At 45.9% G+C, this 22,178-nt stretch overlaps 1 protein-coding gene across 1 annotated transcript; it reads right to left on the reverse strand.

Annotated features, from left to right (window-relative positions):
* Nucleotides 1–774: 774 nt before the first annotated feature.
* Nucleotides 775–21,742, reverse strand: LOC132251130 (uncharacterized). Its single transcript, XM_059729655.1, has 2 exons — nt 21,357–21,742; nt 775–3,378 (listed from the first exon to the last, which is right to left on the reverse strand). The coding sequence occupies exon 2, from the start codon at nt 2,767–2,769 to the stop codon at nt 1,285–1,287; it is 1,485 nt and encodes a 494-aa protein (XP_059585638.1). The 5' UTR covers nt 2,770–3,378; nt 21,357–21,742; the 3' UTR covers nt 775–1,284.
* Nucleotides 21,743–22,178: the final 436 nt, after the last annotated feature.

The raw sequence follows: 22,178 nt of genomic DNA on the forward strand, positions 1-22,178 counted from the left end.
CAGATCTGGTGAGGCTGTGGGCCCCAGATGACACCAGCATGTGTTGCACAGGCTGCACGCTGTGGGGGTGGGCCCCTAGGATCCCCTTACTGCACGGGCTGCTCCAGCAGCATGCAGACCCCCATCCTCAGCCACGGAGGCTACATTAGCAGGATCTGAACCCCCAAGGAGGCAGCTGGACATAGAGCGCCTCTGGGCCGAGCTCCTCCTGTCCAGCCCAGCTCCGGTAACTGTGCACCCCACAGCCCCGGCCCGGCCCCATGGTGCCCCCAGCTCTGCACGGGGCCTTACCTGGTGCCTCCATCCACCACGCGTGGGCCATGCTGCAGCTCCCTTGGCCGTGTGCCGGGGCAAGGGGCAGAGCCAGAAAAGAAGTCCAATCAAGCGTGGCTGGGGCAGCCCCGCACCATGCAGCCCTCGGGGCAGTGGCGGCGGAACTGGGCTCATGTGATGAGCCTGGTCCCATGGGGGTAAGCAGCTCCCCTCCCCTTGCTGCCAGCTGGGGCCCACAAGCTGGCCCTACCTGCCTCACCTCACCTCACTGCTGCCCCACCGCCACCACTGCTGCTGCCGTGAAGTGTGGAGAAGGTGCCCAAACTCCTCGTCTGTCCTGAGCGAGGGACCTTGGGCCAGTGAAAATGGCTTGGCGGGCTGCATGGCAGCCCGCGGGCCATATGTTGGACAAGCCTGGTCTAGGAGGCCTGGACCAGCTGACAGGAATGACTGGTTGGCCCCAGAGGTATGTCGTGGAAACACACACAGAGTACTTTTGGGTCAGGTCAGCAGAAGCTTTTATTCAAAAGAAACTACAGCTGTAGGGGGAGTTCTAAAGTGACATGGATTTCCCAAGCACTTGGAAGGGGTCCCCCCCCAAGAGCAAAATCAGGAGGCTTATATACTTTTTAACAGTCGCTTACAACTCATGTGATCATATAGTGAAATTAGCATGAAAAGCGGCTATAATATTACTTCATTATTTCTTTGCTGTTATCAGGATGGGAATTATGGGGGAGGTAGGGTTAGTTCACAAACCTCCTTCTTGCACCTGGAAATCTACTTTGTACATACTTTTTTTTTTCTACCTTCAAGGCCGCGGTGAGCGAAGCATTTGCAGAAGAGTTACAAAGAACAAACACTTGCCCTTATCTGTTCTACTGTATCGAGCCAGCAATTCTACACAAAGCGGTTATGTCATCTTATAACTAAAATAATCAAAGTTTAAGGCATATATTTTTTCTGATTCCACAGCCCCCCCCTTTGAGACTATTTAGTCTCACTTTAGCCTTAAATTTCCATTCTCATGAGCCCCTCTATTTCATCATGCAGCCTTTCATGTTTTTTTTTAATCTGCTCACACTTTTGTAACACCATTATTCTAGACTCTGTTGTGGGTTTTTTTGCCTTGCTAAAGCTTCCCCTGCTGGCTTTCACGCAGCAGAGGATCAGTTGCATTAAGACATAGAACATTATCAGAACTATCAAGACAAACAATATTCCATACAGGATTTTTTTGCCAAGGGCCCCGAAATCTGGGAGCCAGGAGGTTAGCCAAGACCACATTTTTTTTAGACCCCAGTCAGTATTTTTTGAGGCCACTTGATGTAGGACCCTTAACTGATTTCGGATTTTGCGAATGTCAGTTTTGATTTGCATGTCCTGATTGACATAGACACAACAGGTGGAGTTTACTAAGGCACATACTCCTCCCTGGGATACCAATAGGTAATCTAGGGCTATGCGGTGTTGTATAGTTACTTGTGAGATCTGGGAGATCTCTTTTTGCAGAGCCTGAATTGCATCCACAGTGGCATTTTTCATAGCTTCCATTGTGGCTGAAATGTTAATTATGGCTAGTTTTAATTCTCTTATTTTAAGCCACGGTATGAAGGTTCTCACAAATCGATGGAACCCTGTGTTTCTGGTAGCTAAGGGGTTAACCGCCCTTTTTATGTGATGGTTGAAATTTTTTATTTGTTCCAGATATATTGCACTATGTATTTCGAAACCAGGGATAACACGTCCAAGAGCGCATGCCCCCACCCAATTCCAGGGCAAGATTTTATGAGCCCTGTTTCCGCAGAGCCAGTAAAGGCCTGGGGCAGAAAGGGTACTCAAATCTCGACAGTTGTTGTGTCCTATCCGGCACTTTCGATTGATATGCATCGTATAGGACGGTCCACGTTCAGCTGCTATCCTGCTGGACCGAGATATATTACAAGAAGTAAAATTGGAGTGAATGTAAAATTCCGATCTGTTTGCAATGAGAGCAACATGAGGTTCCTTAGAAAAGTTGTAGACCATGAATCCTGTACAATTGAGAGAGGGTACGTTACCCAACAGGATTCCACTGGTGTTACTAGGGCTATAATCTAGAGTAGTTAGGCAATGAGGGTAGTGTCCTACAGGTGTGGCTTTATTATAAGTTCCGGTGTTGTTGGATCTGTAACAGAAAGGCGCCTCTACTCTTGGGGAGATTATCCAGTTAGCAGGGGCGGCCCTCCATTCTTTAGGAGCGGACCGATGGGCAGCTAACGAGTAGTGTCTAACGAAGCCGCCGTTTATTGTTCCCCATTGCTGGAGGGATATTGGTACTCCGATCATTGGGATTCCTTGGTGTAGGTGTGCTGGGCTGTGAGAGCATATCCAGCAGTCACTTTTATTTCCAGCTTGAGCCACCGCATGGGAGATCTGCAAATACAAATTTTTCTCCCACCCCCCTTGGGTGATACTGAGATACCCAAGTGTGATATATAAGGATATCAGTGCCATTTTTTAGATACAGGAGGGACAAAGAATCTTAACAACAAACATAACCAGCACCAGTAAGAAAAAGAACACTACCAGCCAAACCCAGGATGGCAGCCAAAGTCTTTCTTCGTCCTCTGGGCTCAAGTTACCTAAAGGACTGATAATGTCGGCTCTTGGTCTTGATCGAGGTGGTGATCTTCCGAATGGGAGCATTCACTTTCTTCGAGGCCGAAGATGATATCTTCGTTCTTCAACTGATGAATCCGGCTGGGCTGAGGTGTTGGGTGCAGGGGAGAGGTTATTAGCACTTGCACCCTGATGCTCCTCACTTGCCTGAGTGAGGTCCTGAGGGTCTTTGTTCTTGGCCTCAGGGAAAGATCCCAACCTTGGTTGGAATACAGCTGCTTTGGGGTCCAATGGAGGTGATACCTTCTTGCAGTGCAAGGCGTGAGTCCATGTTTGGTGACCTTGGCAACGAACAGCAGAATTAGTGGTTAGAAGTACCTGGAAAGGTCCTTTCCATCTGGGTTGAAGTGCGTTTTTCCGTTGATAGACCTTTACGTAGATCCAATCCCCTGGTTCGAGGTTGTGACAGGGAACATCCGGTGGTTGAGGTAAGGCTTCTTGGACCTGTGAATGAACAGACCTGGCATACTTTATTAATGCCTTGCAATAATTTAGTACAGTTTCATCAGTTAATTGTAGGTCTGTTTGGTGAGGGGCAACAGGTGGTGTAGCTGGCATCCTCATGGGTCGTGCCATGAGTATTTCATAAGGGGTTAGGCCATGTTTTCTGTTAACAGTGTTTCTAATGTGCATAAGAGCAATGGGCAGTGCATCAGGCCATTTGAGGCCTGTTTCAGCACAAATCTTCGAAATGCGCGTTTTTAAATCAGAGTTTTTACGTTCTACAGCACCGCTTGACTGTGGATGATAACTACAGTGTAGGTGTTGCTGTATGTTGAGTGCTTGGCAGATGTTTTTTACTATCTGTCCTGTGAAATGGGTGCCACGGTCACTATCTATTGTGAGGGGCAATCCAAATCTAGGGATGAATTCTTTGAGCAATTTTTTTGCTACAGTGATGGAATCAGCACGTACGCATGGGTAGGCTTCCACCCATCCAGAGAACACATCAATAATAACAAGAATGTATTCATAAGAACAGCACTTAGGTAGCTGCACAAAATCAATTTGCAGATTTATAAACGGTCCCCATGGAGGGGGATGGGCTGCGGGTGTCGTTTTTACCCGTTGCCCAATGTTGTGAGCTAAGCAGATGGGACAGGAGCTACAGTACTGTTGTGCCATGGAAGGAAAATTTGGGGCAAACCAATTTCTTTGTACTGTAGCATCATTCCTCCTTTGCTCGTATGGGCCACAGAGTGGGTTAAACGAGCAAGATGTGGCAAAAGCTCTCTAGGCGCCACCAGGCGGCCGTCCAGGGAGCGCCAGAGAGAGTCGGGGTGCAGTGAACATCCTGCACGCAGCCAGTCATTTATTTCCTTTTTTGGGGCCTGATTTTGAAGAAGGGCCAGACTTGAAAGGCTAGCCAAAGGAGACTGGTCTGCTGAAAAACAAACAAAAACAGAGTTAGGAGCCTGTGGGCCAGAAAGGGCCGCATTTCTGGCAGAACGGTCTGCCAGATCATTTCCTCGTGTGACATCATCAAAGTTTCTCATGAGCTTTACATTTAACAATAGCAATAGCAAGAGGCAATTGAACAGCTTCTAAGAGCGCTTTTACATAACAACCATGACTGATTTGGGTCCCTGATGAAGTGAGGAACCCTCTTTGTTTCCAGATTTGTCCAAAATCATGAACAACACCAAAAGCATACTTAGAGTCAGTATAAATGGTTGTGGTTTGATTTTTTGCAAGAATGCAAGCACGTGTTAAAGCAATGAGTTCAGCAACTTGAGCAGAACGAGCTTGGGGTAAAGAATAGGCTTCCAAAACAGCATACTGAGTGCATACTGCATATCCCGCAACTAATTTGCCTGCATCATTTCTAAGACAGGAACCATCAACAAACAAAACAAGGTCAGAGTTTGGGATAGGAATGTCCCTGAGGTCAGTTCGAGGGGTTAACAATTGAGTTGTGATAGACAGGCAATCATGAGGCTCACCATCAGAGGCAATAGGCAGAAGTGACGCAGGATTCAGAATTGAACAGCGACTTAAGGTTACATTTGCAGCTGACAGTAGAAGTTTCTCATATTTAGTAAGACGGGAATTGGAAATGTGCTGAGTTTTGCCCTTGAGCAGAAGGGCCATCACAGCATGTGGAACTGCAACGGTTAAAGAGTGTCCCAAAACTAGAGAATCTGCCTTTTCAACCAACAAGGCAGCAGCTGCAACTGAACGGAGGCAAGGAGGAAGTCCCGCAGCTACGGGATCAAGGGCAGAGCTGTAATATGCAATTGGGCGATGCTTTTCACCATGCAGCTGAGTGAGTACTCCTAAAGCGATTCCTTCCCGTTCATGACAAAACAAGGTAAAGGGTTTCTTATAATTAGGAAGTCCAAGAGCAGGAGCAAGAGTGAGGGCTTGCTTAAGGGCCACAAATGCTTGTTCGGCTTCAGGAGTCCAAGGGAGGGGTTCCGGGGTGGTATCATGAGTGAATGCTTGCAAGGGTTTTGCGAAAGCAGCATAACCCAGGATCCACTGTCTACAATAACCCGTTGCACCTAAGAATCCCCTCATCTGTTTTCTAGTCATAGGTTTGGGAATGTTGAGTATGGCTTCAACTCTACTAGGGGAAAGGTGTCGTTTTCCTGCTGAGATATCATGCCCTAAATAATGTACCTTAGACTTGCAGAGCTGCAATTTAGATTTTGAGGCCTTGTGGCCTTTCTGAGCTAAAGCTGTGAGGAGTGTCAAAGTATCTTGCTCACAGGCCTCTAAAGTGGGTGAGGCTAACAATAGATCATCAACGTACTGAACAAGGGTGGACCCCCCTTTGAACGTGATAGGATCCAAATCTTTTTTTAGGATCTGGGAAAACAGGGTTGGGGACTCTGTATATCCCTGAGGGAGTCTTGTCCAGGTATATTGAAATCCTTGATAAGTAAATGCAAACAGATACTGGCTATCCTTATGAACGGGGATAGAGAAAAAAGCAGAACAAAGATCCACTACTGTGAAATATGTAGCATCTGAAGGGATACAGGAAAGAATAGTGGCAGGGTTAGGGACCACGGGGAAAGCGGGTAACACAGCGGCATTTACAGCTCGAAGATCTTGCACAAAGCGATACGTATCTTTACCAGGTTTTTTGACAGGTAGGATAGGTGTGTTGCAAGGGGAGCGTATTGGGACAATAATCCCTTGCTCAAGGAGTGAGGAAACGACAGGCTTGATCCCTTCCTCAGCTTCCTTTGAGATGGGGTACTGTGGGACACGAGGAAGTGGCTTGGCAGGGTTCAGGATGATACGCACTGGTTCAGCACTCAGCATGTGCCCCACTTCATTCGCATGGGTGGACCACAGCTGTGGAGGTACTCGTGCCAACAGTTTCTCTTGCAAGAAGGAAGTGTCGGAATCAGAGTACTCTTGGGTTAGCAAAGCCACAAGCTCGGTTTCCCTATGTTCCGGTACCTCAAGGTAAACACCATCTGGGCTATAATAAATCATGCATCCCAGTTTACACAGCAAATCCTTACCAAGAAGGTTGACAGGTGCACAGGGGCTAAGAAGAAAAGCATGATTTTCAGACAAAGGGCCAATAGAGATGGAGACAGGTTCAGAGACGGGATGTGGGATAGGTTGTCCGCCTATACCGACAGCATTTACAGTTTCAGGAGAATAAGGTAGAAAAGGAAACTCAGCAGCCTTTAGCGTGGAGCGGGACGCTCCGGTGTCGACAAGACAGGAGACAGGTTTACCAGAAATAAAAATAACAAGAAAAGCCCCGGGACTCACCACTCCTGGTGTGGCCTCAGGGCTTTAGAGACCCCCACGTGGCTCAGGGCAGTGGAGGGAGTGGGGATCCCTCCCCCCCCAGCAAAAGCAGTGAGTCTGGGGGGTTTCTTGGTGGATTTTTTTCATAAAGGGCTGGAGCTGGCCTGGGTGGGGCACCTGTGTGGGGGCTGGGGGAGCAGAAGGGGGTCAGGGGGCTCATGCAGAGGCCCTCATGCAGCATGGGGCAGTGGGGATCGTTCCCCGCCCGACAGCACCCAGTGAGTTGGGGCTTTTTTTCGACAAGAGCCAGGAGCTGGGGCAGGCAGGGTAGCCATTGCTGAGCTGGGAGAGCGGTTGGGGGATGGGCCTGGCCTGGCTGGTTCAGAGATTCAGAGATTCAGCAGCAGCTGAATCTCCAAATCAGATTCGGCTGAATCGAATCGGGACAGTGATTTGAATCAGCACATCCAAATCTGAATCTGAAGCAAATACTAGCCACTTCACACAGGCCTAATGTATAGTACATGGGCAACTAGGAGTTCCAGCCGTGGACCAGTCCATGGAACTCAGAACAGAACACAGTACTCCAGATATAGCATGGTCTGATGAGAGTCCAGCAGACAAAGGCTCTTACTTCCATGCTCTGAAGTGCTCTGGGGTAGGGCCCAATGCTGTGCCAAGGGTGATTAATTCAATTATTACTAGTAGCATCAGGTACACCAGCTGTTGTTGCCAGTCACCCATGTTACCCTCTCTGTGTGTTTCTTTTTCAGATGGACCCGCTCTGATTGAAACAGAAAAAAAATCAGTACAAGAACTTAGTTTGTTGAACCAACTGATATAGATGGTGACTTGAACGGACAAGCCCAGAGAGCATGTAGCTCTAGGAGAATGCTACAGCCAAGGGTGAGCAACTGTATAAAGGACAGGGGACAGTGAAAAGTGCCTTCCTCCAAGCACAGTCCCCATCCCAATGGAGTCAACAGACAACTCTCCGGCACCAGAGTTTGTGGAAGACCCAACACCAGAATTTGCTCTGGACCTGGAAAATATCATCAAATCCTTCCCATGCCAGCTTCAGAAAAAGCTACTTCCATTTATCCCCCATTCTCCCACCGCCAGGGACTTTCTATATGCTCCCAAAGATCAACAAAATAACCCTGGCAGACGCATCATATTGAAGTATGGTAACCTCACTGGCCATGTCCAGATGAGTGCGGACGTTTGGTTCCCCAGGGACAAATACCAATGCTGCACCTTGCACCGCAGCTACTTGTCCCCAGAGAACACCCATGTCATGTGCACTTTGGTGAGCAGCAAGTTACCCCAAGGGCAGTAGGGGAGGCTGGGGCCAGCACTGTGCTGGCCCCAGTATCCTTACCTGGGGCCCTGGGGCCTCCCAGGGCTGCAGCTACAATGAACCTGCTGTGCGGAGCCTGGATGGCAGCAGAGCAGGACTCTGGGTAGCCAAGCTCTGTTTTTCAGCTGTGCACACTGCCCATGCGTGTGCCGCTCCATTTTTTTTCCCCACAGGTTTTTTTGACCCCTGGATATCCAGGGGTCAAAAAAAAAACAAGGCAAAAAAAATGGAGCAGCTCACGCATGGGCAGTGGGCCCTTGCAGTGCAGAGAACAGCTGACTGTGCAGTATGTGGTGCTGCGGATGTGTTTGCAGCGCCACATACTGCACCGTCACATTCATCTGGACACACCCACTGAGGAGCTATCAGGATTCATAGAAACTATCCTGAAACCACTCGTCATTCAAAAATCAAGTTTTCTATAAGACACCACAGACTTCCTCAGCAGAATCCAGAACTTCAACCACCTCCCTGAGAAGACCATACTTGGAGCCACCAGCCAGTTCACTACCATCCTGCACCATGAAGGCATAGCTACCTGCCTGAAATACCTTCAAGAGCATGGAGTAGACTCAGATTTGCAATAACATGTTGTACAAATCATCCATCATCACCCAGAACAACTTCACTTTTGACAGTTGTCACTTCCACTGAACTATGGGCATAAAGTAGGCCCTTCAATATGCCAACTTCTTCATAAACCATCTAGAGAAAAAATTCCTAGAAAACTGCACCATTACACATGCTTTACACCTGTATTACATAATTATATTTTCATTATCTGGACTGAACACCTGGACTTCTTTATTAACTTCCATCACAGGTTCAACAACTATCATCTTTTGATCAATTTTTCTCTGGAATAGTCCTATGCTAACGTCAACTTCTATAGGCAGGGGTGACTGTGCCTCCTGAGTCTGGCAGGGAACAATTTGTGGGTGGGCCCAGGGGCAGGCCAAAAGCCCCATATCCACTCCTATACTTCTGTGCCATGGCTTAATGCCCCCATCCCCAATGCTCTGCCAGCCTGCCCACAGCATAGAATTAGAAGAAGTAAAGAAATGAAACAAGTTTAGGAAACGAATAAAAAAACCCCTAACTTTTTAATGATTTACCTCCTGGGGAAAAAAAGGCAAAGTGTGACTTTGTATTATTTTCTCACTTAGAGAGGAAAGTTTAGAAGTGAGAGAGACTGTGATTTTTTTAAAGTGAAAGTGCTGTTTTTTTCTAAAAGTGTTATTTCTTAAAATGTGTTACTTCTCTCACTATGTAATCATTTTTTACTACTTGTGGAAAAAAGTAAAAAGAAAAGAAAAAAGTACCAATCAACTAAAGAAACAAAACATCAAACAGAAAAGGTTAGAATTTTGTCAAAATTCAAATGTTTTAAAATATTGAAAAGTTATTCCCCCAGCCCCAAACATTTTTTTGGAATTTTTCCAAAACATTAAAAAACAAACAAACCCTAAAAACAAAACAAAAAACCCCAACCCCACCATCTTTCATGAAACCAAATTTTCAAGAAAAACATATTTTTTCCTAAAAATTGGAGCAGATAAATCTTAGTTCTATACAGTTCTAGCATGGCTGGAGTTGCTGCTAATGCCTTATTGTTTGAGTTTGTATTTGAAGGGGTAGAATTGGGATGAAAAGGTATGTTCCCAAACTTCACCAAGCAAAATAATCTCTAGTTGTCAGTCCCCTGGGGACAATAGTGACTACCTTCTTATGATGTCTCCAGTGAGTAGTTGTAAAGTGAAACTAAAAGTCACTACCAAGGCAATCAGACTTTCATTTTTTCCAATTCTGATACATTATACTTTCCAACTTTGATACACTGACTACAGGATGAGCCGGAGCAACCTCTCCTATCTATGAGGGGAAAGCTTGACTGTTCTCCAACTGAACATTGAAAGCTATACCTCACCTCAAGCAATCAGTGCTGAAACGCATCACCAGGGAAATGAAACCACATACAGTCTTTTTACAAGAGGCACATAGAGCATCCATGGAAGATGAAGCTCTCAGACTCTACAGACCCTGCAGAGTCCTTGCAAACTCTGTGGCCAGCAGGATCCATGGCCTTGCTACCTTCATCTGAAATGACATAATACCTCCCAGAGTGCAATAGAAGGGAGTGCTGTCCAGGTCAATGACATAATCATTGTCAATATATGCAACCACCCTCTGCCGTGCTATCTGTCACATCCCTACCTATTTACAACCAGATGACCTTATATGCAGGGAACTTCAATTGTCAAGATCAAGGCTGAGGATACTCCATTAACAGCAGCAACAGACAATGTTTGTCTCTGGGCAAGCCTTAGTGACATAACCCCCATATATGACCCAAAAGAGCCACGTACCTTCCACTCTGGGCATTGGCACATTCAGACAAATGCAGATCTTGCCTGATGGAAGGGCGACACAAGTAAAATACCAATAAGAAAAGTATTCAACAAGTTTCTATCATCTCAGTACAGACCCTCGCTTATCAACATTGACAATATGATTTTTCAGCCCACCCTACCCAGACCAGCCCAAGACAGACCTTCATCAGAAGGTGGATTTGAAGAAATACCAAAGGTTGACCAGTGGGAGAGCAAATAAATTAGAGGATCCATCACACACCAACATTGATCAAGGCTACAATACATTTACAAACTGTTTAATCGAAATAGCCAAATTATATGTACCTAGAGGCTATAGAAGCTGTTATGTGTCATGCTGGGACAAGCAGTATAAACAGCTCTTTAACATCATCAAGCAATGCAGTAACCCTGTAACTGTAAGAAGAACTACAGAACAGCTGGCTGCCACATTGAATAATATCAAAAAGGAAAGGTGGATCACTACCACTGAAGGATTGGATATGACCCACTTGAGCGAACAAGCATGGTTCACCATCTATTGTCTTATTGGTAAAGGCACCAAAAAAACACCTTGCTCTGTGTCAGCAAACTCCATCACAAAACTACTGTGCAACAACAGCAAGTACAGTAACCCAAACAAGCAACACACAGAAGTGATTAGACACCTGACTAGTGAACAACTTAAATCACCCTATGTCAACCTTAATTTAACCACTCCCATCTCTAATAATGACTTTGACACAGCATTTAAAGTGATCAAGAAAGACAAGGCTGCTGGACCAAATAAAATATTCCCAGAATTTGTTACTAAGCTCAGAACCACGTTGAAAAGATAGCCTTGGAATTTCATGTATAAATATCTAGAAAGTAATGGACTTCCAAAAATCTGGAGGAAAACTAATGTCATTGCTATCCTGAAGCCCAATAGACCACCAGAGGATCCAAGGAGCCATCTTACTGCATACAAACTCATGAAGCTCATCATTCTGAATAGAACATCATTGATCCCCAGCTCCCAAAAGACGAAGGTGGCTTTCAGAAAAAGCAGTGTACCACTGACCAGGTTACATTATTTACATCTGACATAGAAAACGGATTTTAAATGAGCCAGCAAACTGTTGTAGTCTTTATTAACCTTACAGCCACTTATGATACTATATGGCACCAAGGTCTCAAATATAAATTGCACTTTGTGCTACCTGACCACAAGTTATGCACTTTCATCATGAACATGATCTCCAGAAGATCATTTAAACTCAAGAGTAGTCAAGGAGAAAAAAAGCAGAGTACAAACTCTGAAGAATGGAGTACCTCAAGGGTCAGTGCTAAGTCCAATACTTTTCAGACTTTCCACATATATCTAAGTGATACATGTACACTGATGCTGCTGCCATAGACAATCACATCCTTCCCCATGAAGATACCCCAACCTACCTAGTAGTCACATTAGACCATTCCCTCACCTATAAACATCACATGCAGAAAGTCAGCAGTAAAGTCTCTGCACAGGTATATGCCTTAAGATGTTTAGCCAGCACAGCATATGGTACCAACTTCAAAGTGCTCAGAACCCCCACACTCAGAATGGTATTCACTCCAGCAGAATATTCGGCTCCTGTATGGTCCAGAAGTTGTCATACTAAAAGCTCAAAACTATACTTAACAGTCTGCTGTGACTCATAACAGACTGCAAAACTTACACACATAGATGTACTCCCTGTACCCTTGGGCATTAGACCAAGTGATATAAGAAGACAGACACTAACATCATTATTGGCAATAGAGGGAAGAGAAGATGAAAATCACTCACTCCATCAACTATTAACTGAAGACCTGAATAGATGGAGGCTTAAGAGGCTTAAAAGTCATAAACTGTTTATACATGAAGCCCACAAGCTCCTGAAAGAGGTTAGGGATGAATCAAAATTATGGGCGGCAGCAGAGTGGGCCCATCACTGGGAAAGATCAGACCTATTCCTTTAGAATATCTTGTAGAATCTAGCGTCCCAAAATGGGACACTAGATTCTACAAGATAATCTGAATCTAATCTGAATCCTGCTCTTGCTTGCTATCACACGATTGCTCCACATCAGCTCCCTCAAGGTGGGGCCTGAATATATGTATGAGCTCCTTTCTTAGGCACCTCCCAAGGGTCAACCATATTAATGAGATATCACTCACAGTGAATTATACACATCTTCAACCTGCTCCCTCTCCTTGCTCACATGAGGGGTGAAATAGGATCAAAGCTGACATTGATAACACCACTGAATATCTGGTTAAAACCCTTATTCATCGGAACGGGGCATTCACACCTTTTTAGAGTTGATATTCCAGGTGACATCTGGCTGGGATTTTTCTTGTGAACTGTTTTTGTCTCAAAATATTGAGTCATCATAACTGAAGCTTGTCATGCCAGTTTTGACAAGTAAGTTTTTTAGGGTCTAGGATGGATTTTTTTTGTGTTTATGAGATACAACACACTGGAATGTATTGCAGAAGCCGGCAATTACTCTGTGGGAATTGAAATGGAAAATGAAGTTTTAAATCTTTTGTCACCTTATACCAGTCCAGGAGCCTGAGTCTCCCACATCCCAGGTCAGTGTCTGAACTGCAAAGCTACTGGCTACTCTGGAATGTGTCAGGGCCTATCCCTTTCTCTCTTCTTATATATTTTTCCTCTCAAAAATGTTGAAAGCTCTTAATTTTATCCTGATTCAGAGCAGGAAAACATCTGTGAACACTCCCATAGTATGGACTCCTCCATGATCTCTAATGTCTCATGTAGATGTCTCTACCTAAATGGATTTCCATATGTAAGCAGGGAAGTATTGAGTTTGCCATGTATCCCTTAATATAGACTATGCTCTCTCTTTTCTTCATTCACTTCTGTTGAATTGTGCATTATCCATGGGACGTACTGCAGGTCATGAAATGTTTGCTGAAGGCAAGTTGGCAACAAGTCTTCAACAAATGAGAAATAAATAGCACGCTGTTTAAAACAGATCCTATAGTATGCTTCCTGTTTGTTCCCCTTCTGGGTGATGTTTTTCCAAAATGATCCTAACTTAAGAGGACTTCATCAAATCATTGCAAATGGCTCCAATCAACAATATGATAACATTCATTTAATCCTAGAGTTTCCAAAAATCTCAGTAGCATAACTAGGGATTGGTGAGAGGGGGCATAAACTGGGTGCTAATTAAGGGAGGCAAGGGGGCACTGAAACCAAGATTGGGGACACTCGGGTAGATGTAGCTATACTGCTAATTGATAGCAACTACAGGGTCTGGCTGTGTGGAGAGGGGACAGGAGCCAGACAGTGATGTCAGGGAGACTCTCAAGTCCTGGCAGTTAAGTGCTGGGAGGAAGGAAGCAGGGAGTGAAGACAGGGGGGTGCACTCCCTTCCACTGGGCTATGGGTTTTATTTATTACCCACCAAAGCGGCAGCATCAGGTTGGAGCTGGGCGCCTGAGCACAGAGGCAGTGGCAACTTCCATTTACCACCAAAACTGCACGTACAGTCATGTGACTGATGGCACCAGCCCCCTTTTTTTTGGACACCCCCCCCTCCAGTTGGCATCCTGGACATTTGTCCTGTTTGCCCCACCCTAGTTATGCCAACCTGTGGAGGGGGAGGGGAGAAGTTTAACTGCTAAGCTGGGGGACAAGGTACAGCTGCTCTGGCTCCACCCCATGTCTCCTTCAACAGGCTATGGAACCAGAACCCACAGTTGTTGGAACCCCAGAGCCCCCTTGCTTTTACCCTCTGGGGCCTGGACATTGCCCAGACCTTCAGATATTCCCCTGGGTCCTCCCCACTCCCACACACACACTTTATTCAGGGCAACAAAGGAGCTCATTATGCTTTTGTGAAATCTATAAAAATAACTGTTCCCTTTTTTGAATTGTGTTAAGGTACGGAGGCCAAGAGCTTAAGATTCACAAATGGCCTGGGTATTTGTATGCAACAGCAGAGTTATCATAGCTAATACCAATAACAATTTGGAAAGGACTTGAGTCAGGCTCAAACCAGTCTCCAGCTATCGAGATGACAGGCTGATAGCTAATATGGAGATGGATCCTGTAGACCATGGTAGGCCTTAAGCTGTTTTGATAGGTTACTATAGAGTTACTTGTATCTGCTTTAACTACAGTTTGGCGAAGAGGAGACCAGGCAAGGGAAATGCTCAGTCAAGAGAAGGCCACAAGGCATGAACCATTTTAGAAACTATGAGTAAAATGGATGGGGTGAAAGCTAGGGTAAAGGTTGTGACATCACCTGCGAACTGATGATAGACAAGATAATGCTTTTACAGGAAATAAGAATAGGCATATGAATAATAATTAGAGTAACACCTATTAGGAATGACTTTATCTTTTCTGTTTACCTCATTTAGTAAATTTTTCATATATTAGCCAAGCCACAGAGAATAAAATCTGGGCCCATTTTGGATTTTTTGCTCTTCAGTCTTGCTATGGTTCTTGCTGAATTGTCCACTAGCAAGTATACCTTGTTAGCGCTATTTAGAGACTTTCTTTTGAAACCTAGGTAGAAAGATCCTTTCCCTAGCAGGATGGTTACCTGTCAGGGGCGTCTTAAGATTTTAGGACTTAGAAATTTTAAGATTACTTTGCTTTCAAATATTGAAAAGTTTGCTATGCCTTGAGATAAATGTGCTAGTTATAATTTTTAATCATTTGCTTGATATGCCTTATCTGTACTGTTGGGTTATTTATATCTTTTCTGCCTTTTCTTATTGAATCTGCTATTTAAAATGTAGATATTCATATGTTGTGAGTATTTAATTGCAAGGGACTAGCTTTTTGAACCTTTCTTAGTTCTCATAAGCCATTTGAGCATCAATAATCCTCCAACATCTCCTAGTGTAGAGGCACTGTCCTCTGAAACATCTCATATTGGTCACTGTTGGGAGCAGGGTGTTGTGTTTGATGGATCACAGGGATGATCAAGTCTGGCTGCTTTTAAGTTTCTAAATTCCTCAGAGGATGGAGTGAGCAACCAGTGGCCACATCTACACAAGATGCTGACTGTGCAGTTGTTACTGCACGGTCATCTAGTACTGGTATAAACAAGTACTAGATGACTGTGCAGTAACCCGAGTTACTGCATAGTAGCACTGATGAATGCCTTTTTTGTGACACTACTGTGCAGTAGCCTAATACTATTGCGCAGTAGTGTCACATCATGGCTGTTGCCACACGACGCTACTGTGCAGTGGTATTGGGATACTGTGCAGTCAGTGTCTCATGTAGACACAGCCCCTGGCCACTCTGCAGGTTCACATACAAATTTGAAGGAGCTACATAGTGTTTTGAGGGGAGTGAAGAGACGTGGGTTCTGTTCCTGACCCAGGTAAACCGAGGCACAGAGAAGGCAAAAGCTCTTCCAATCAATAAAATAATATAGTCATAGGCTAGGGACAGACATTCAAAAAGCCCAAGCCTGAATTGATTCAATCTTTGCAAGTTAGTCTAAACTATGCAGCTTAAACTGATCAACAACTGGACAGACTTTCTCTGTTAAATCAGGAAATGCAGCCACATGCCCTGCAGTGGCTCAAGCCAAAAGCTGAGGGGTGCTAGAGCATGCCTGACAGCCACTGCCAAAGGGGAGGGAAGAGAGACACCCTCCAGGGCTCTAACCTCTCCCTGCTGGAGTGGAGGGGGCATGGACAGGCACCAGCTGGGGCTAGCACAACATGTGGGATGCCAGCCACCAGCCTTGGGGAGAGTGGGGGAGGAGCTGCTGCCAGACTGAGGAGTAGGGATAGGGAAAAAGTCCTTTCTCTGAAGCAAGCATATATTAAACACAGCAATTTGCAAATCATACAATGGGGAGCTACCAAAAATCTTCGCCTAAGCTAAGATATAGCCCAGTAAAACACAGCATACACAACTAAATCTAATTTGAAATGTAAACCAGGAAGACAAAAATTGGTCTTACTAATCCTGAAGGCAGGTTGTCTCCTTACAAACCAGGCATTCAGAAAGGCGTTATTTAGGTATTCCCAGCTTTTACATGTTCTGTGTTATAATGTAAATGTAGCTCTCTGCATTCTGTGGTGAAGCTGTCTGCAACTTCCCTTAACTACATCTCCAGCATGTGTGGTGATGATTGTCAAATCTTTGCCAACACTTCCCACCTCTCAGTCTGGTCCTGCAGGTCTTATCTCTAGGTTCACAGGTGCATCCCTGCCTCACTGCAGGCAAGCCACAAAGACTGCAGCCAACCCCCCTCCCCCCACACCACCATCACCACCCCGGGGTTCCAGGGGAGAGAGGGGACAGATGAAGGAATTAACTCCTGTCCCTGTCTGGCTTCAGGCAAGCTATGGAGGTGTGGCTGGGGCTGGCAAACCCCAGCTGTGGTCCCCAGGGTTTGCTAGTGGACAGGACGGGATGGGGGAGGGGACAGAAGGAGTAATTTGCCTCAGGGGCCATGGCAGGCCAGCATCTTGCCACACCCTGCCTCTGCCCCTGCTCCTGCTAGAGAGCAGAGGGAAAGGGCCAGCCCAGCTCACTGGAGCAGAGCTCCACCCAGCACAAGAGAGCATGCTGGGATGTGAGGGAAGTCTGATTTAGGTTAAACCAGCAAGGAATCTGGGACAGACATTACATAAACTGGTTTGAGCCAAATCAGTTAAGTCTGATACTACATTTAACCAGGTTTATCTCAAACTGGTTCAGCCATCTTCAAACTGGTTTATGTGCACGGATGTCTGGTCTGTTACAGGTTCAAACCAGTTTCTGATCACTTAACCTGGTTTATGGGTAATTTCTGTCCCTAGCCATAGTGTTCCTTAAAATGCTATAACACTGGCAGGCAGGGTATGCAATACTAGCTCATGTTTTCAGTAGGAGTGTAGGGCCAGCCACCAGTTATATAGAGTTGCCTGGGAGTGCACACTGTTAGAGGTATAACTTGCAGTGTCTAATGATCCTAAGGCTATCCCCCACCAACTGCACTGTCTTAATTTTCTGCTTTCCCTACTGGCAAGCTCACCCAACCACTACTGCACTACTACTCCGTTAAGAATGGGTATATATGTGTGCAAGCAAATAATGAGGCTAATTTTTTATGACTCCTCAACCAAGTCTTTCCATTGGCTCTTGCAACTTTACCCGTTTATATTCCTGTACTCACACTGCTGTGTACTAATGCTGGGGGACCCAGGTGCAGGATTTTGGAAGTCGGGTTTTTATACATAGTCCCATTCAGGCAAGCTGTATCAAAATCAAACTCAGGTGACATCATACAATATGGCTTCCTGCTGAATGCCAGGCCTTTTGGTTGCCTTTGTTAGGGATTTCCAATATGCAAATGAAATGCAGGCACTGAGCTCCTAAAGAGCTGCTATGCACTTTTCAGTCTCACCGAGTTTCCTCCCCATGACAAGTTTGAAATCACTCTGCCCTACACCCTTCCTGTGATTTCCTCTCCCCTCAGGCCTAATGGTGCCCCATAGGGAAAGGTGATCAACAGTGAGATTTGTAAGCAAAATAATGCAATGACACCAGTGCTACCAGGCCATCTGGCCCATCCCTGAGCTCTGTTCAGGGCAGATACCTAACTGTCTTATTAGTTCTCTCAGAGCTCTGCTGCCGGCATGACTCCCAGTTCTTTCAATTTATGAACAGCCATCTTTCTCTTCATTTTTTCTCTTAGTCATCATTTAATGTTCTTGGGAATCCAATTTTAACACCACTTCTATTATAAAAGCACTTGCCTCATAGAAAAGCATCAGCTAGCATGATTTTTAAGAATATTAGAAACAAAAGGAATCCTAACAGTGGATTGCTCCCTTATTTATTGGCAATGGTGGAATCATCAATGGCTATTCAGAAAAAGTAAAAAAATGCTTTTCTTTTGTGTTGGAGGAAAAGTCAAATGATATAGTCTTTTCATAGGATGAAGCTGGTGATAAAACACTTCCTTTTCTAATAGGAACTTGAGAAGTTGTTAAACAGCAGCTAATAAAATTAGACAATCAGCAGGTTTACATAATTTGCACCAAGAGTTTTCAAAGAACTCTCTGGGTGTGTTTACACATTCATTACTGTGCCTTAGGTACTGCACATTTAGTTTAGTACTTGCTTAATACAGTACTAACTAAATATACAGTAACTAGAATTTCTGCGCAATAGCACCAGCACAGTTTTTTTTGTGATACTTACTAGCTAGTAACACTGCGCCATAGGCTGTTAGCTTGGTTTTTAACCATCACACTACTGTGCAGTTTTATTAGGCTAATGTGCAGTAAGCATCTTATGTAGGTGCACCCTCTGGCCAGCCCCGGCCAGAGTGCACCCTATAAGTAGTTATCTGGAACATTAATGATAATTTTAAATTAGTTATAGAACACTGAGGAAGTTCCATAAATCTAAGGTATACCAATCTATGATATACTTGGGCATTACTAAGGCTTTTGATAAAATCACAAATGACACTGTCATAAATAAGCCAGAAAAATATGGCTAGGTAAAATTACTGCAAAGTGGATAGCTCAATACCACAAACAAAGGGTAATTATAAATTATCCATGTCAGAATAACAGAAGGTTTCAAGCGGGGCTCCATAGGGGGCTGTTCTGAGCTTGGTGCTGTTTAATATGTTTATTAATTATTTGGATACCAGAATGGAGAGGTTTCTGATCAAGTTTGCAAATGACACAAAAATGGGAAGGACTGCAAACACTGTGAAGGTTAGAGTTAGAATTCAAAAGGATCTTAATAGACTGGAGAGCTAGACTAGAGAAAAGAGGGAAAAATGATTGCAGAAAAATGTAAATTGCTACACATAGGAAAGAATAACTAAATAAAGGAATGAACTTGACTTGCACAGTAGGCGTGTGTCTACACGTGCACATACCTACTGTGCAGTAAACCTCACTAATTGCAAGTAAATTTGCTACCTGCAAATGCGAGTTGTAAATTGACTTGTGAGTAGTTACTGCGCATGAATGAATGTGTAGACACCTGACCTGGAGAAAATCTGCTCCCAGTCAGCCGGCCACCAGGGAGCGGGAGATTACTCCCTCCCCCTGGGAGCTGCCAGCTGCCAGGGCAGTTTCTGCCACTGCCTCCTGCTCTAAGACCATGTTGGGGAGTGGGGGCTGGGAGATCCTTACCTTCCAGCACCAGCTCTGTGGTAAAGGGGCCAGCACTGAAAGACCCTTATCTCCCATCCTGAGCCCCATGACTGCAGGCCTCAGTCTGAGAGATAAGGGCTGCAGAAAGTGGGAGGAACATCTCCAACATCCCTGCATGTGTAGATGCCTGCCCAGGAGCATTTACTTGTAAATAGTTTACTTGAAAGTAAACTGATTTTGGATCAAATACATGTGTATATGCACCCAGGAGGTGATACTGGTTAGGTCTCATCTAAAGTATTGTGTGCACTTCTGGGCTCCACTTTTAAGAAAGTTATGAAGAAGTGGAGAGGTCCACAGGTGGGTGACAAAAATGCTAAAGGGATTGGAAGGCAAGCTGTACAAGGAAAGGCTGAGAGAGTTAAGTATATTTAGCCTGGATAAATTAAGATGGGGCATGATAGCAGTTTTCAAATATTTAACAAGCTGCCATAAGTAAAAGGGAGATGCATGCTGCCCCACATCCCTAGCCCCACAGGTCCCCTGGCAGCTGCCTGCTTCCCTGCAGCAGGCTCCTGCCTGGGACTAGGAGGAGGTCCTCCATCATCTCCCACTGCCAGGAACCTGTGGCCTGGATCTTGGCTCAGCCTCCACCCTGGGTCCACCGCCACCCACCTGGGCCCACACCTGCCACTGACCCTGGTTCCACACACACAGGTGTGGAGCCAGAGCTGCCTGGAGTGGCACCAGGACTGGACGTCAGCCCTGCTGGGCCTGGATTGTACCAGCCAGAGAGGGAGCCACCTGCCTCAGAGGAGCACTGGGTGCCATCGCCCCTGGGCAATCCCCCCACCAGCCCCAGTCACTGTGGTGTGCAGACCCAAGGGGGAACAGCCAGAGGCAGGGATGCTGCCTGCCTGTCTACAGGCTCTGCCCCCTTGGCACCCCCACCCCATGACTCCCCACTCCAGGACTCCAAAAACACACCTTGTACATAGCTTCCACAGGGAAGAGGGTTTTTTATACTTTGAGGGTGGGTTGGGGTGGGGTGGGTGGTGGAAGGGCTCTGTGCATTGGGGAGGGAGGGGGCGTCTGTTGAATGTGAGGGAAATAAAGACTTGCTCTTCTGACATGTGTCTGCAGTGAGCCTAGTGCAGGGAGGGGGCAGGCGGGGAGGTGGGGTGGGAGGGTCAATGAACAGTGGTCCAGGCAGGCTAGAGAGGGGAGTGCAGGAGGAGGTGGTCGGTCAGGGCATCCCACACCTGGTGACCTGACCCCTGCTGGGGGCCTTCTTGGGGCCTGGGTAGGGGGTGCTACTGGGGCCAGCAGGGCCAGCACCATGGCTAGCAGGACCATAGGGTGCTGGTCGTTACTCCCAGGGGCAGGGGCTGGAGCATCCATGGTGCAGGGAAACAGAGTGGACAAGGAGGGAGCTGCTGCAAGCTGCCTCTGCACTGGGCATGCTGCTCCTGGGCAGGGAAGGGGCTGCCCAGGGAGCAGAGATTAGGACTGGCTTCTAAAGATGACTGCCAGGTACTAGTAGCTGGAGCGGGAGCCTGGAGTTCCTGCCAGTGTCCACAGGGGTGCACTGCAGGTATGCAGGGACCTGGCAGCAAATTTTCTCCCTAATCTCAGCATGTGTAGACACCTACCCAAAACCCCTTACTGGGTAGTAATTTACTGCACAGCAAATCTAGGCTGGAGTACATGCATGTGTAGACACACCCCCTGAGAAGATAAGTGCTGGCTACAAGTAAAAGAGACTTGTCCACTGCCCAGTGACACCCTTTTTTGTGTAACCTTGAGGAAGACACAGTTTCTTCATCTATAAAATGGGGGAAATGGCATAATTCCTTACCCAGGTGAAGTGCTTTGAGTCCCCTGGATGGTGAGGACTATTGTGATGCACAAATACTATGCTCCCACACAGTTCTGGGGGGTCCCAAGGCTGTCCTGTTGTATAGCATTCTCTCCCCATCTGTAGCCAACTCAGGATCACGTTCAATATCTAAAAATCAATGTCTGCCACTGACCAGGTTCAGGTTTGCCTCTGTAAAATGGGGTTTTTGTTGTCAGCAAAGGAGTCTGCAGAATCTCTCTTCAGGCAGCTCCCATGGGCACTAACCTCATTTCATATAATTTTTCATCTTTTAGAACAAGGTAGGCAGGGTTTCTGAGGGAAAGCAGACAGATGTTCTTATAAGCCATCCAAACCCTCCCCTTAGCCCTCTGTTCTTTACATGCTGGGGGAAGCCAGCAACTGGGGGAGGACAGTAGCAAAAGAGAGAGCTCTGTAATATATTCTCATTCCTCAGGTAGAGCTGCTGCCAAGGGATTTATCCAGTCATGACCTGATTTTGTGTTAACTCTCACCTGACTGTGTAGACAGACTCCAGCCAACCCGCTACTCTTTATTTTCACTCTCTGCCTTATGGTTATGTATGGGAATGCCTGCTCAGCCATCATTAGCAGATCCAGCACCAGGGAAGGAGTGGCTAGGGGTAGGGATTTTGTCAACAATAGGACTGTCTTCTCAGTGTGATCACTAGCTGGTTGTCAATTTGGAATAGCACTGTTTAACACTTTCACTGCAAGAGCCTGATACTGGCTATTGTTCCAATTTGCAGTAGTCACTGCTGTTTCCTATCCTTACCATGGGGGTCTGACAAATACTTCTCTT

The sequence above is a fragment of the Alligator mississippiensis genome, chromosome 6 (assembly GCF_030867095.1).
Source record: "Alligator mississippiensis isolate rAllMis1 chromosome 6, rAllMis1, whole genome shotgun sequence".
Classification (NCBI taxonomy): Eukaryota; Metazoa; Chordata; order Crocodylia; family Alligatoridae; genus Alligator; species Alligator mississippiensis.